The sequence below is a fragment of the Nothobranchius furzeri genome, chromosome 16, assembly GCF_043380555.1.
Source record: "Nothobranchius furzeri strain GRZ-AD chromosome 16, NfurGRZ-RIMD1, whole genome shotgun sequence".
NCBI classification, from domain to species: Eukaryota; Metazoa; Chordata; class Actinopteri; order Cyprinodontiformes; family Nothobranchiidae; genus Nothobranchius; species Nothobranchius furzeri.
In genome coordinates this window covers 47275779-47290935 of record NC_091756.1, presented here as the reverse complement: position 1 = coordinate 47290935, position 15157 = coordinate 47275779, and the positions used below count along the sequence as shown (strand labels likewise).

The 15157-nt window shown below is 43.5% G+C and overlaps 2 protein-coding genes, 1 long non-coding RNA gene and 1 other non-coding gene across 7 annotated transcripts in view; 2 read left to right on the top strand and 2 right to left on the bottom strand.

The window, feature by feature from the left end:
* The window catches only part of LOC107387682 (neurabin-2), a 30014-nt gene extending 27492 nt beyond the window's left edge, over positions 1-2522 (top strand). The window contains exons 7-11 of one of the 2 annotated variants that reach the window (XM_015962794.3): positions 300-449; positions 550-603; positions 681-910; positions 990-1095; positions 2333-2522. In XM_015962794.3, coding sequence (XP_015818280.3) covers positions 300-449; positions 550-603; positions 681-910; positions 990-1095; positions 2333-2383 — 591 coding nt within the window. In that variant the 3' untranslated portion in view covers positions 2384-2522. The remainder of the gene's footprint in view (positions 1-299; positions 450-549; positions 604-680; positions 911-989; positions 1096-2332) is intronic. The other variant, XM_015962795.3, reaches the window with a different exon arrangement.
* A 2022-nt stretch (positions 2523-4544) lies between these two features.
* On the bottom strand, positions 4545-11181 carry prdm9 (PR domain containing 9). Of its 3 annotated transcripts, none has more exons than XM_015962797.3 (7): positions 11065-11181; positions 10754-10819; positions 10585-10683; positions 9007-9284; positions 8850-8917; positions 6852-7042; positions 4545-6752 (listed from the first exon to the last, which is right to left on the bottom strand). In XM_015962797.3, the coding sequence occupies exons 2-7, from the start codon at positions 10806-10808 to the stop codon at positions 4750-4752; spliced, it is 2694 nt and encodes an 897-aa protein (XP_015818283.3). In that variant the 5' UTR covers positions 10809-10819; positions 11065-11181; the 3' UTR covers positions 4545-4749. The 3 variants fall into 3 exon arrangements, with proteins under 3 accessions (XP_015818283.3, XP_015818282.3, XP_054605303.2); XM_015962796.3 differs by having other exon boundaries at positions 10754-10857; positions 11065-11147; XM_054749328.2 differs by lacking the exon at positions 11065-11181 and having other exon boundaries at positions 10754-11016.
* Positions 11182-11402: 221 nt separating this feature from the next.
* On the top strand, positions 11403-11473 carry trnag-ccc (transfer RNA glycine (anticodon CCC)). Its single transcript has one exon. It is a non-coding gene; the product is annotated as a tRNA-Gly (tRNA).
* A 2298-nt stretch (positions 11474-13771) lies between these two features.
* LOC139063431 (uncharacterized) lies at positions 13772-14933 on the bottom strand. Its single transcript, XR_011516791.1, has 2 exons — positions 14153-14933; positions 13772-14065 (listed from the first exon to the last, which is right to left on the bottom strand). It is a non-coding gene; the product is annotated as an uncharacterized lncRNA (long non-coding RNA).
* Positions 14934-15157: the final 224 nt, after the last annotated feature.

The window sequence follows — 15157 nt, the reverse complement described above, 5'->3', positions numbered from 1 at the left end:
GAGTTTTGCACCATCTAGTGGACATTTAGTGTAGTTGCATAGAAGAAAAACAATCATCGTTTTCTCTTCTGTGGATTTTTAGTCTAACAGTAAACAGATAAGTTCATTTGTTTTATGAACAAAATGTCTAGAGATAAGCCGATAAAATCGGTTCAGAAAACCAGCAGCGAATAAGCAAGACCTCTATGTATCGGTATTGGTACTGACTAGTAAAACCCACATCGGATGATCTGTTGTCTGCAGTTTTAATCTAATCATTCGCCTCCTTAATTGTTAATGTGATTCTGTTCCTAATCCAGGGTGGTGAGTATGGCACGGATGAGGAAGAAGATGAAGAGGAGGCCAGTCCGCCATATCCCAGTGCCATCGAGGTGTTTGACTTGGCGGAGAACGAGGACATGTCCCCTCTGGAGACAGACCCTGAGAAACTTGCCCATAAATACAAAGAGGTGAGACACGAGGGCCTTAAAGTGGAGCACCTTGTCTATAATCACAGTTTGTCACTGACGTACCTGCAGGTTTTAAAAAAGGCTCTTTTCTACCTTAAAGCTCCAGATAAAGCATGCTGTGACCCAGGCTGAGATCCAGCAACTGAAAAGGAAGGTGAGACAGAATTTTTTATTTTTATTTTTTCAAAATAAGAAGAAACAAGAGCAGTTTATGAGTCTCAAACTCTACAGTTGCACCACGCGGAGCAGGAGAAGCAGCGCTGGAGGATGGACAAAGCCCAGCTGGAGCAAACCCTGCAGGAGAACAAGGAGCGAATGGAGAAGCTGGAGGGCTACTGGCTGGAGGCTCAGAGCCTGTGCCAGGCAGTGGACGAGCACCTGAAGGAGACTCAGGCTCAGTATCAGGCCCTGGAGCGCAAATACAGCAAAGCCAAACGGCTCATTAAGGAGTACCAGCAGAAGTAAGGCCGCGTGAACACAGGCCCAGTTACTCTGGCATGTTTGTGGTTGATGCTCTGGATGATCTGCTTGTTGTTACAGGGAGATTGAATACCTGAAGAAGGAGACTCAGCGTTGTGCACAAGTAGGAGCTGAGGCTTCTCTTCTGAAAGAGGAGTCGGGTCAACTCCAAGAGCAGGTAGAGGAGGTAGCTCAACATTTTTAAAAGTTGTCACATAACACGCATAAAAACTTTTGTATGCTGTCAGATTTTGACCAAAAAAAGGTATTTTTTGTTTGCATTCTTAGAACTTTACAGATCACTTTAAAAATCTTAAACTCGGAAATGTATTTTTTTATTTTTGGGTCTGTGAATGTAAAAATATAAGTAGATCACGATAATCTGACGTTTTTACCAGTATTTCATTTCATTGTGTGTTCTGAATTAAACCATCTTCAGTTTTAATGAAGCTACCTGCATATGCTTTATTTTTAGGAAAACACAGCATGACCCCGTGCTTCATGTCTTAAAGTAGAAATCTGGGATTTTTTCTCAGAGGTCGCCATCTAGAGGCAGAAAATATGTATTGCACCTTAAGCCCCTCTCCCTTAGCCTGGCCAGCCATGCCCATGCTTCCTTATGGGGAAAGGGCAAAGGGCATGGTAACGCTCCCATTCAAATAACCCCACCCCCTGAGAATTCTAACCGTCTGAGTCGGAGCTCGCGTTGGCTCTTTCCTCGGCTCCAAATGTTTTTAAAACCACTAGAAGAAGTGCAAAAGCCTTTCTTCTAAAGAAAGATGCTTGCTCTCTGGATATCTGCTCCCACAGGAGCACAAAATGATTATAAATTTGACAAAACATTTTAAGACATGCCTGTAAAAATAACTTGAACCATCATACACTGTGAACTGATATCACCGTCATTAATAATGAAACTAAAGTCGGCAAAAGTAAAGCGACGTGGGTTTACGTGTACTTGGTGAAACACGTCTCACTTCCTGTCTGGCTCACAGAATTTCTTTAACTTTATGACAACCTGCACGCAGCGTCCGGAAAAAGTTTGACTCCGTGCGGAAACCTTCTGGTGTGCCACATCCGGATCTGCACCACAGCTGCTGTGAATGCTCTGATTGGAGCTATGCAGAAACCATACGGAAACTTCACCGCGTCCGTTCAACATTTGGCGTGAAAGACGCTCAGCACTATTGGTTACTGCATCCGGGGCTCTACGGGACGGCGTAAGAAAATGTATGCGTTGTCTACATTAGCGAGGCACCATATGTCGGCATCGATGTCGGTATTTTTTTAACATGACGGTATAGGTACGATGAGTAAAACTGGGCCGACATTAACAACCGATGTTTTCCATCTTGTTTTTGTTTGTGTATCTGTGATGATGGGTAAAACTGATTGCTGCTTTAACGTTACTCCCTCTCTTGCAGGTGGCCAACCTGGAGAGCAGGGTGGAGGAGCTGAAATCTGAACCTTTATAAACGCCTTTTCCATCACATGTAAACTTCTCCTGATGAAGCAGTGTTCTAGCCTGGCAAGCCAGACTAAATAAATGTATTATTTAGTCTGGCCACGCTCCATTGACGGCTCTCGGTTGTGGGGCGGGTTCTACCGTTGTCTTTCAAATGATCTCCGCATTCCGCTGGACAATGAATGTGACATACTCTTGTTTCACTCTGTTGCATCATCCTACCCACCAGGCATATAGAGTGCCCTGATTGGCCCACAAAGCGGATAAAGCTCTGTGATTTGTTCACTAAGCAGATGGAGCACTATGATTGGCCCACCTTTATGGACCAATCACAGCTCTTTATGTGTTTGAAACCCCTTTAGAGAGCTGTGATTGGCTAGCCAGAGTCCTGGTAGGAGCTGCGGAGGTTCCAACGGGGCGTGCCTAGACCAAACTTTGCAAAGCAAGAATTTGGTCTAGTTCACTAGGCTAGCAGTGTTCATCAGTTCAGACTGAACTGCAGGATAGTCGTTTCCACTTTGAGCGTGGTCATCAACCGTGTTCTCGGGCCTTGTGTTCCAGCCACCTTTACCCGTTTTTCTGTTAACACCAGCTGGAATGTGGAGGATGGAGTTTTCTCATCACAAAGACAGACTCTAATCTAGATGCATTATTCCTTTTTAATACCCAGAGTTCCGTATATTTTCTTCTCTTCATTTGTTGTTTTGTGACGGGCCGAGCTGTTTTCTATTGCCAAAAACTAAACCCCTTTGTTTCTTTTGCCCAGTTTTGTGATTTCATTCTTAGTTTTTGTACAGATGTGATAACGTGTGCTTTAACAATCAGTTTGGTCTGTATAAAAGTTTTTGTGTATAACATTTAACATAATGTAAACAAAACTGATGGTTGTATATTCTATGTGACGGGGGGCGTGTCGAGAGGACCGTAGATTGCACTGAAGAAGACAAACATGGCGGTTCGTGTGGACAGAGGACAAAATGGGAGCAAGTGTGACGTGTCTTCAGAATTGTAGAAACATTAACCCAACCTCTGTAGGGGTTTTGTCACTTAACCTTGAGAACCACTTGCTGCCTACCTTTCAGAAGTGTTTGTGCATTTTTTTGACACACTAAAAACTCAAGTGACCATTCCTCTGGTTTCACCCTTTCATAAAGATCTGAAACAATCCTCAACTTCTGTGCCACAAGAGCGAACGGATCTCTGCATTTCCTCTCAAATGGATGTCGTTAAGAACTTGTGTAGCTGGAAATACCTAGGACTACAGATCGACGAAACAAATACAGGACTGTGATGTTTTTAGAAGCCGTTACCAGCAGCATCGTTTTAGTCACAAACCAGCAGCTGCTCGTGACACCTGTGTGTGTGTAGCGTATGGAAAAACACTGCCAGGTTCCTACCCGTTTCAGTTTCTGCACACTTTTAAACGAGTCTACTTGTATCACCCGTCATACCAGTATGTTTGTATAGTTCAGGTCAGACCTAAATATTTTCAATTTACATATTTATAATATAGTCAAGGTGGAAATGTGAGCTAATGAGGAAAAACTACTGACAAGAGCAATGTACAAGGGGATTAAATAGAGAAGACAGTGCTGTGTCATGTTTAAATAAACGTTGTAGATCTGGGTGAAAAACTGAGTGTAGGAGTACATAATTAAAAAAAAAACAGGCATGGTTATGACTATTTTCATAAGTATTAAGGCTTGTACAGTGCACACGCTTTGCATTGTATGTTTTTGTGGAATAAATGGTCAACAGTGACGGTGAACATGGTTTTTATTTCAAAGCATCAAGATGGGCAGAAAATGAGCCGAATGTGGGATCTGGTGCAAAAACCTCAAACAGATGTGGCTTAAAAAAAAGTCTTTAAAGGACCAAAATAACATTTATGACACCGGGGCGACGGTGGCACAGGAGTTAAGTGCTCGCCCCGTAATCGGAAGGTTGCAGGTTCGAGCCCCGCTCAGTCTGTCGCTGTCGTTGTGTCCTTGGGCAAGACACTTAACCCACGTTGCCTGCTGGTGGTGGTCTGAGGACCGGTGGCACCAGTGCTCGGCAGCCTCGCCTCTGTCAGTGCACCTCAGGGCAGCTGTGGCTACATTGTAGCTCATCCCCACCAGTGTGTGTGAATGGGTGAATGACTGATTGTGTTGTAAAGCACCTTGGGGGGTTCCAGGACTCTAGAAGGCGCTATATCAAATACAGGCCATTTACCATTTAAAGGTTATATTTAAGTTTTATTTCCTGAAGGCAAAAATTAAATTAACGGAAGAAATTTGCAGATTCCTGCAAACACTTAAAGAGCAGTTATTACGCAATCTATTTGTTTACGTTTGCGTCAACCTGAGCTGCTAAACAACGCTCACAAAGATCTATCTACATGTGCACTTTCTGGTGGTGTCTCCTGAGATGATAGTTCCTAGAAAAGCTCTTTCCACACTGGGTGCACTTGAACATCCTCTGTCCCTGGTGGAGCAGCTTGTGGGCTTTGAGGCTCTGCAGGCGGCTGAAGCTCTTGCTGCACTCGGAGCAGCTGTATGGCCTCACGCCCGTATGCTTCCTCTCGTGTCTCACCAGATCTCCCGACTGCCGGAATCTCTCGCCACAGTGGGTGCACAGGTAGGGCTTCTCCCCGGTGTGTGTTCTGAGGTGCACAGTGAGCTGGCCGCCATATGAGAAGCTTTTCCCGCAGTGGGTGCAGGTGTACGGTTTCTGCCCCGTGTGAATGCGCTCATGCTGCTTCAGACTGTACTGGTTAGAGAAGTCCTTCCCACAGTCAGTGCATAAATACAGAACATTCAGCTCCCTCGTGCATGGGTGAGACTTGAACTCTTTGGAGCTTGCGCAGTCAGTCCCACAGTGTGGACATGTGCATTTCCCCTCCTCCTCCAGCTGGTTCATCGGAACGTCTGAATCGCCAAGTGACAAAAACTCATCCGGGTGGTGCCTCTTGATGTGTTTGTGAAGATAACTCTTCACAGTGAAGGAGAACTGGCAGAAGGAGCACAGGAAAAGCTCAGACGTGTGGTGATACTTCAGACAAGAGCTGCTCTTCTGATGCTGTTTGAGCTTAGCAGCCATGGAGAAGCTTTTACCACAGCGGTCACAAATGTTGGACTTTGACTTTCCGTGCTCCGTCTGCTTGTGCCTTTTGAGCACTGCCGACTTTTTAAAAGCTGCTCCACACTCTCTGCACTTAAACGGCATCAAAGTGCACTTGTGTGACTTTAGATCCTCTGGGTTTCCATACGTTTGTTTACAAAGGTTGCAGCTGAACCAGTTGAATTTCACTAACATCGTACTTCTGCCAGCGGGAGCCTCCGGCTCAGTGGAGCTCCGGTTGGTCCACGCGGGCCTGCCTGCTTTGCGTTTTGGTGCTACAAGCTTGGTGATGGCAGAAACCTTGGAGCTAGCTCTGGGACGCTGTGGCCTGCGAGACGGAAGGTTTTGGATGGAGTTGGTGGTTTTTATGGCAGGAACTGAACTTTCTTCGCGGGTTTCTGCGGAGACATCCACTGAGTGCAGCTGGCTTATGTGCTGCTGCAGAGCGTCCACCGAAGAGAAAGACGTCGAACACTCCGCGCAGCTAAAAGGCAACACGGCCACACCCTCCAAATCCTCACTTACTGTCTCTCTACTCTCATCTCTTTTGTGGTGGCTTTGCAGGTGCCTGCTCAGGCTGTGGTACTGTCCAAAACGTTTCCGGCACACAGAACAAACATACGGACGTAGATTCTCGTGAACTGAAGCCTTGTGCTTTTTGAAAGATGCTTCATTTGTGAAGCTCTTCTCACAAAACGAACAATCCAAATGACGTGCGCCTGCCTCATCAGCAGAAGTATTTGCAGCATCAGTAACGTCCTCCGCTTCAAGGGGATTCTGGCTCCCATTCATCTCTTTTCCGTCCTCGGACTCTGCCGCTTCACCAGCATTAAGAAGTTCTGCTCTTGATGTTAAGCTCTCGGTCTCAGAGAGGATTTGGCTCTGATTTGAGGCTTCTGTGACAGTCGGCTTTCTGTGAACATGCTGGTGTCTGATTAAGCCAGAAGCCTGGCTGAAGCTGCGCCTGCAGTGCGGGCAGCAGTAAGGACGTTTGTTTGAGTGGACACACAGCTTGTGCCGCCTCAGATGAGGGATTTGCTTGAAAACCTTCCCGCAGTCGTCACACGTTTTGGACTGAACAGAATCAACAGGTAATAACGCCACAGATGTTGGAGAGTGATCCGACTCCGCACCAGGAGGATTTTTATCGACCTCTTCGACGGCTGCGGAGTGCGTGTGAAAGTCTTGTAAATGTCGGACGAGGAAAGCTTCTGTGGTGAATGAAAGCAGGCAGTTGGTGCACAGGAATATTGGGTTGGACGCAGACGGACCACTCTCTACGCGATAAAAGAAACAAAGAAAATTAAAAGCAAACTCAACTGATTAATTCACTTATTGATAACACATTTGCTTGAGATTTGGAAATCGAACAGCACCTGTTCTATTCAGCTTCAGAAACAACATCTGAGTCCAGGCTTTGCTGAGATGGGCGTGCATTTTGCTGCTCGGCCACACGGTGAGCTCATCTCCCGTCTGTACGGAGCGACAGCAGTGGAAGAGGATGCTGCCTTTGTACTGGACGGCCAACAGGTTGGCCTCGTCTTTGCTTCGAGCAAAGTTGACATATCTGAGCAAACCCAGAGTAAAGAACAAGTAAAAAGAACGTTCAAAATAACTTCTGAGTCTTTGGCAAGCTGCCATGCTAGTTTTAAACTGTGCTTTTCAAATAAATTGGTATGGTGAATTAATTTAGGGAGAATATATTTCAAATCAAAATGATGAAATATTATCGACGCTGATGAATAAATTATCGTAGTAGGAATGAATGGCTTGTGAGTCGTTCTCTGGGAAAAAAAACTGCTGCGCTTGTTTGAGGACGTAGAAATCCGCTGGAGGAGAAAGTGGCAGCAGATGGCAGGAGCTGGAGTCTTATTTCCTGATACATTGGATAAGAGCAGCGTGACTCTACTGCTGACTCTGCTCTGCAATGTTTAATGTTTTATCTCCACAAATAACTCGCTAACTTTTTGAAACAGCTCATTTTAGGCGTGTCAAGCCTAAAAACAAACACTGACGGAAAACAGACGGATGTTGTTTTTTACACATTTGGAGAGTTTGTAGAAGTAGTAGTGACCCACACTGCAGCACAGAAGGATGCAAAAAGTGAGTTTTGCCTAATCCCTCCCATTTAAACGTCAACACTATGCTAGTCAGTTCATGCCTCGACGATGAGGTAGAGGTTTATTTCATTGAAACGTGATTGGCTACACCTAGAGTAAAACTGAACGGTTGAGAGATCAGCACTTTAGTTTTGTAATGTATAACTTTTACATTTGTTTCAAAATGATTCTGTCTAATACTTCTAAAAAAAATCAAGCAGGAAATTGCCTCTTTTTGCCCATCAGCCAAGGCCAACATTAGAAACCTAGGAGTTATTTTTGATCCGGTTTTAAGTTTAGACTCACACGTCAAAACCATCTCCCGCTCTTGTTTCTTTCAACTGACAAACATTTCAGAAGTCCGTAAACTGGTTTCTACTGCTGATCTGGAAAAATCATCCATGCCTTTGTCTCATCACGCTTAGACTACTGTAACGCTGTTTTTACTGGTCTCAGCAAAACCTCCCTCTCACGCCTTCAAGCCACCCAAAATGCAGCAGCCAGACTCCTAACCAAATCCAGCAGACGAGCTCACATCACTCCAGTTTTACAGTCCCTCCACTGACTCCCGGTAGAATATAGAATTCAGTTTAAAGTTTTAGTCCTGACCTATAGAGCTCTTAACAACCAGGCTCCAAGCTACCTATCTGAGCTTTTATCCCCACACACCACCTCTCAGAACCTTAGATCCACATCTGAAAACCTCCTGGCTGTTCCTCGAACCAGACTGAAAATCAAAGGGGACAGGGCCTTTTAGACTATTGCACCCAGACTTTGGAACAGTCTACCTTCTAATCTCTGTCTCTCTAACACTGTAGAGGTCTTTAAAAATCATCTAAAAACTCACCTTTTCCTCCAGGCATTCCCTCCCTAAATGTTCAAAAAGATGGCTTTGTTCGGGTTCACACCTTCACTTTGTTTATACTCATGATTTTATTTACTATTTTATCACTGCTATTGTTTTTCTGATGTTTTTATTGGTTAGAGGTATTTGCCCTGATCATTATCATGTTGTACAGCGCTTTGTGATTTATATCTGTGAAAGGCGCTATATAAATAAACTTTTACTTTACTTTACTTATAATATTAAATGTAAAATGTAGATTAAAATTCATCAATCTAGGGATCTAAAAGCTGCATACAAGAGAAAACATTTCTACAGAACAAACATGAGACTGCTCCTTTTAGTGTGTGACTTGTTTGGTTTTGACTAACTGTCTTATTTTTCAACACGAACCACTAAACAAACACAAGTGGTTGCTTCCGTCTCAATACCTCATCCAGTTGGAGAATGAGTCCTTGGCTGCATCAATATACTCATACTGGTCTTCTCCTTTATGAATCTGTAGAAAGACACAAATATAAAAGCACACGGACGTCAAACTTCCTGTAGAGACGTCTGATGATTTACGGTTCATATATCTTTTCTCACCTCCCAGGAAAAGTCACTAGTCATGGCATTTTCCCTTGTCGTTATTTCCCCCTCATAGGGGCCAAAGTGCATTCCCGGAGACACTGTTTGTCCTTGGTTTATGACTCCAACTCCTGCACCAGGAATGCTAGACCTGCCGATCATCAGACCAAAGGGTAACGTGAGGAGAGCTCGCTGAGGGACACCCAAGCTTGTTTGAAAATCAAGGACAAAAGATGGACAGTTGACGTCATCGGGATGGCTTTGGTCCTGAAAGAGCATCAGACACTCCTCACAACCTGGAAATGTAAAAAGGAAAGAAAACATCAGATATTGTCATAAATGACTGGACAAAATGCTGAGCTGTTCTGCACCGTTCAGAGGCATCAAAAAAGTAAAAGTAAGAAAAATAGGGGACCTAAATTAAACAAAGATAATTTGCTTGATGGTTTTATCGTGAAAAATCCAAAACTATCGTGATTTGGGAAGTGGCAACGACATCAAAATATTATTATGTATAAACTTTACACTGAACATTCTGGCTGCCGACTCATAAAATTACAAAATATTACATGTTGAACTATAGAAAATTAAATAGTGTATAATTAACACTCAAACAGCTGCAAATGGTATTATACTCCTTGAAACCATTTTTTGGCTACAGTTTTACCTAAACTGTAGTTAAAATGTTCAATTGAGAACCACCGTGAGGCTTTGAGATTTAAAAAAAATACAAAAGCTCTCATGCAACACCGTGTGGTAGGAGCAAGTTGGCTGGTGTTCCTTGTCTCTGCAAAGACTGAAACACAGATCTTTATAGACAAGATCACTCCTCTCTTCATTTCTCCAGATCTACAGTAAGCATTAGCGTTTTGGAAATTATAATCTCTCTCATTACATCATCTTCATTTACTCACTGATCCAAAAAGAAGAACCGAATTAGGGATTGCTGCTCATATAGCTAAAGACGGGCTCACTGGTCACTATGACAAGAGAATGTTGGACGTAGTTTTCTAAACAGTTGATGTTTTTGTAGACGACATTTTATAAAAGGCAATTAAAACTTATTTTTTTGTGATTCGAGGTGGGATGTTAAACAATTTGTGATCGCCTTTTGTTTATTTGATTGATTTAAAAATTTAGTCTCCTTACTTATATTGCTGTATTTATTTTATCTCATTGCATGTGTGTCTGTAGAACGTACCTGGAAACTTCTTGTTTTGCTGCTTGTCTTTGCCGAGATAGTCTTGAAAAGTAACATTTTACTCTCAACACGGCTTATCCCGTAGAGAAAGAACGGTTTTAATCAATTGAAGGATTTTTCTCTTGTTTTATTTCTAGAAATCATCTTAAGACCGATGATTTTAAGACCCATTGTGCAAATGCAGTAGCATGAGTGAAGCATATGAAAAATGTAACTGAAGTGTGCAAAACCTAAAGTCTGTGAAAAAATTAGGGGAATCAAATGTTGTTGCACAACCATAGAAGCTTTAGAAAGGTTGTTTAATTAAGAATAATCTTGACATGGACTCCATTCTTCCACAACTTACTCCATAATATGGAGTAAGTTGTGGAAGAGCTCTTTGTGATTTTACTTACCGAAACCATTATGACCTGCTGAGGTTTCATCCTGGCCCACAGTGTTCAGCAGCCTCTGGATGGATGTTTCAGCTGGCTCCAAGTCAGGAACCATCACACCTACAACAGAACACACACCTTTAAAGGCTGCAGATTATTTGATTTGTCTGGCTAGTCCAGGTTATCCTACCTGCTGGGAGAACGGGCTCCTCAATCACAACCACGGTGATGTCCCTGTCCGACATGAGTCGAGCCTCTGAGGGATTCGGAGGGAAACAACGTCTAAAGCAGCGTCTACATTTAACGATTTTACAACATTATGTCTCACGAATGAAACCATCTATGAGCTATCTCAAAGAAAAAAATATTAACATATGGTTAGACCAGACGTGTAGTCATCCAGGAACATAGTAGCTAGCTTCATTTTTCAAGAAGATAGCGTCTTATGGAAAAACAAGGACTTTGTCTCTAGTCAAAAGCCTGCATGAAATATTGACAAACCTTTATATATTTATGTGTAACTTTCCTTTAGACTTTCCTTATGCAGTTCTTTAAAAATGTTTTCAGTCGTTAGCATAAGTAAGGGTACATCTTGAAGTTTCTAACCCGGAAGTAAATGCAGAGCTTTTCCGGGATGAAGCTGTTTATTTCAAAATAAAAGTGGTAACACTGAGATTGCGCATTTAATTGATTTTCGGTTACTGTATCAGTAAATGTTTGCCTCCGACAAATAGGTTTTATGTATAACATCTAAGCTCTCAAACACAATACAAATAAATTAATAAACTTCCCGTTTAATTCATATCATTATAAAGAATTTATTGCGTCATGATACGTCAGCGCCGCTGGTGTAGTGGTATCATGCAAGATTCCCATTCTTGCGACCCGGGTTCGATTCCCGGGCGGCGCACGCTTTTCGTTCTTGATTGAACCTTTTTGATTCGAACGTTTATATTTCGTGCCGCCATAGTATTCGTTAAAGATTCAACATCTACATCTGAACTAGGTTCCATCCTGTTTTCCCCACTCTGCAATATTAAATGTAATAATAATAATAATGTATAGGTTTTATATAGCACTTTTACCATTACTCAAAGACACTTTACAACCAGAGAGAAGGAGACAGTAAAATAAATTAACAGGCTTTAAATATTTGATTAACCAGGTACGTTTTCAGGAGTTTTTGGAATTCATGAATTGAATCAGCAGTACGAATATGTTGTGGGAGACATGGACGTAATTTTGGGGGGGGGGGGGGGGGGGGGGGGGGGGGGGACATGTCCCCCCCACTTTTTCCAAAGTCAAGCTTTGACCCCTGCACTTTTCACCATCCAAAAACAATATTACGCTATATTAAATTGACACTGGTTGAGCTCTAGGACCAAGCAGAAAACAACTGTTTGTGTTGAAGCCTGTTTCTCATTAGAACATACTATAAAGATACACCCTCCCACCCCTGTGTCCCCCCCACTTCTAAAGTGAAAATTACGTCCATGGTGGGAGAGAGTTCCATAAGGTGGGAGCAGCCACAGAGAAACTCTTCTATAAGGACCCATTAATGATGATGGAAATAAGATGCTCATGTCTGTTTTTCCAGCTTTCTGAAAATCATCGTTCAGTTCTTTTTAAAACACAGAAAAGGTTTATTAACCTGCAATGTTTCGTTTGCGGCTGCAAACATCATCAGGCTGACGCCGATGGTGGCGTCACTTAAGGGCAGCAGAGGACATTGTCGCCCCTGCTGCTTGCTCTCCCCTCTCCGATGATGCAGTCCCATGTGCGATCCAACGAGTAAACCCCATCGTCCCTATTCATGGTCTCATATCCACGTCTCCTTATCTCGATAGCTTCTTTTATCCATCTTTTGTATTTCTGTTGTTCGGTGTTATGATACAACCGGGTGTTATTTTTGAGCAGTTTGCTTTTTTATGTACAGCACTGTGGTTAGCTCTCATGCTATTGTTAAAAATGTGCTTTCTAAACACATGATATGGTAAAATCCTACAGTAGACAGCTGCTTGCGTTCGCAGCTCCTTCTGAATGTACAAGGCCTCGTAGTGAGTCTGGAAAAAAAATCTTCTGCCTCTTCTTGGAACCATCTCAACTAAGTGAATTTGATCAGGCTTTGAACATTACACACACACACACACACACACACACACACACACACACACACACACACACACACACACACACACACACACACACACACACACACACACACACACACACACACACACAGCTATGGACAGAAACTGTCCAAAAAGTTTTAAGATACTTTTGAGAGGAGCGTCGAATCGGCATCAGTAGATAAACTCTCACTTCACTAAAGTCTGTTTTAGATAATTTCACTCATCAGGGACCCTTAAAAAAGGAGTATTTTCTATGTATTTACACTAGGTGTCAGTGTTGTATCATCTGATCAGGGGAGAAAACTTCTTAGAAATGTAGTCTTTTTCTATTTCTGAGTTTAACTTGTCTGATGATCTAATTGCCAAAAACAAGTCAATAAAAAATAGCATCTTCATGAAAAAAAGTTACATTTTGCACTGTGATTCTCAGTTTTCCAATTTTCAACAATCACTCAACTGTGTTTTCTTTAAAAGTCTTCATAAAGGAAAAACAAATCTTGCAACATCATTGTTTTCATTTCTCTTCTTTCTATTAATACCTAAAGTCTTCAGAAGGGCCAGACTTTGTCCCATTTGGAGACCTTCCACCCGACCAGCTGCCCTCCAGCCTCCCTGCCTTAAGGGCATCATTAAGAGTGACAAGGTTAGAGATCAGAGGAAAGGACCTCAGCTTCGACAATGGGACACTTGTGAATAAACATTACAGGAGAATAGACTCCACTTTGAAGAATCTCCTCTCTCTTAAGCAGCTAATTCGATTTCGTCTGCAGAAAACTGAGGAGAATGGTGATTCAGTTTTATTCTGTGAAGTAAGAAGGCAATACAGGCCCCCTCTGCACCCCCCACCCCAATGCTCAGTAAACCGGCAGCATACACCCCCCCCCCCCCCCCCCCCATGGGATCGGCACAGCTGGGATAAAGAGCGTAAAATCAAGGCAAAGTTTGAAAGGAGAAAGTCTTCACGGAGGAATGCTCAGACCTTCTGCTCACTCGAGGTAAAGGTTAGGAGGGTAGGTGTCATGGTTTGGGGAATGCGTCTAACCCAAGACATGCAGAATCACAACCAGAACACAGAATGATGGAAAAAATTATATATATATTTGTTGAAAAGGGGGAACTGAAGGCACACTGGATAGTCCAGTGGGATTGGGAACGGGAGTGCAGCGTTGGGAATTGAGGGGAAGCACTGGAGTGAGGGTGGTGGTGGGGGGGTGGATATGGGGGTGTCCAGTGGATATGGGGGTGTCCAGGAGAGGGAGCGTGAGGTGAGCCGGAGAGCGGGTCGGTCAGGGTGAATGGAGAATGTGTCTGAGAGGAGTCCGGGAATCCTATGGAGCACGAGAGAAGTATCCTGAGGCGTCGAAAAAAACCTGAAGGCAGGTAATCACAAAAATCACAAGAGTTCACAAAACACTAGAATCTCAAAACCAAGTAACACGATGAGGGCTGGAAACTACCAAGCTGTAGCAATCATCTGGCGTCGTAGTGTGTTCTCCATCCACCTTATGTAGAAGGACCCACTAATTGCTGACCAGGTGCAACTGGGAAACCCCCTCTCCTGCAAAACACAACTCAAAGGTGGAAAGTTGAGAGGAGTACTCACCCTGGCTCATGACAGTAGGAAGGCGAGGGTGTGTGTGCACGAGGTGCTCCAGAGAAGTGACAGTTGACCCCTGTGTGGTCTTCAAGGGCTGGAGGTGGGAGTAGAAGCCAACAAAAGACGACCCAGTTTGCCATAGCTGAACTTTGATCTATGTGGATCTCCATATCCAAAGACTCATATTTGCATTATAGTTCATTTGTCAGAAAAATTTGTCCGTTTTTGTCATGCTGTGTCAGCAGCAGGGTAGAGTATCAGCTGAATCAGAACCAGTGGTCTTCATCCATGGTGTGGAACGTGATTAACCAAATCTGGGTCTGGGCTAATTCTGGATTTGCATCCAGCTCAGACGAGAGGCCGACCTGCCCTGGAGCCATTCAGATACCTCCCCACCATTAAGACCACGTCTAAGGAGATGAGCATAAGATGCAAAGGCACAATAAATATGCAAATCAAGGTATTCTCGTGGGAAGCTGAGTCATAATCCAGCTACTGAGAGGAAGAACATACAGCTCTACTTCAAATGTACCTGTTTAAATAAAGCTCTGACTGAACAAGATCAAACCAGGGCAGAGCACTTACATCAACACGAGAGCGATGAGTTCTTTGTTCTTCTAACATCAGGCCACACCTCTCTCTCTCTCTCTCTCTCTCTCTCTCTCTCTCTCTCTCTCTCTCTCTCTCTCTCTCTCTCTCTCTCTCTCTCTCCTCTCTCTCTCTCTCTCTCTCTCTCTCTCTCTCTCTCTCTCTCTCTCTCTCTCTCTCTCTCTCTCTCTCTCTCTCTCTCTCTCTCTCTCTCTCTCTCTCTCTCTCTCTCTCTCTCTCTCTCTCTCTCTCTCTCTCTCTCTCTCTCTCTCTCTCT

Coding starts and splice junctions, on each gene's coding strand:
- prdm9 (XM_015962797.3), bottom strand. CDS start 10,808: ATGTCGGACAGGGACATCACCGTGGTTGTGATTGAGGAGCCCGTTCTC. Junction 10,684..10,753: donor GGAGCCCGTTCTCCCAGCAG/GTAGGATAACCT, acceptor GTTCTGTTGTAG/GTGTGATGGTTCCTGACTTG. Junction 6,753..6,851: donor TCTGAAGCTGAATAGAACAG/GTGCTGTTCGAT, acceptor TTTATCGCGTAG/AGAGTGGTCCGTCTGCGTCC.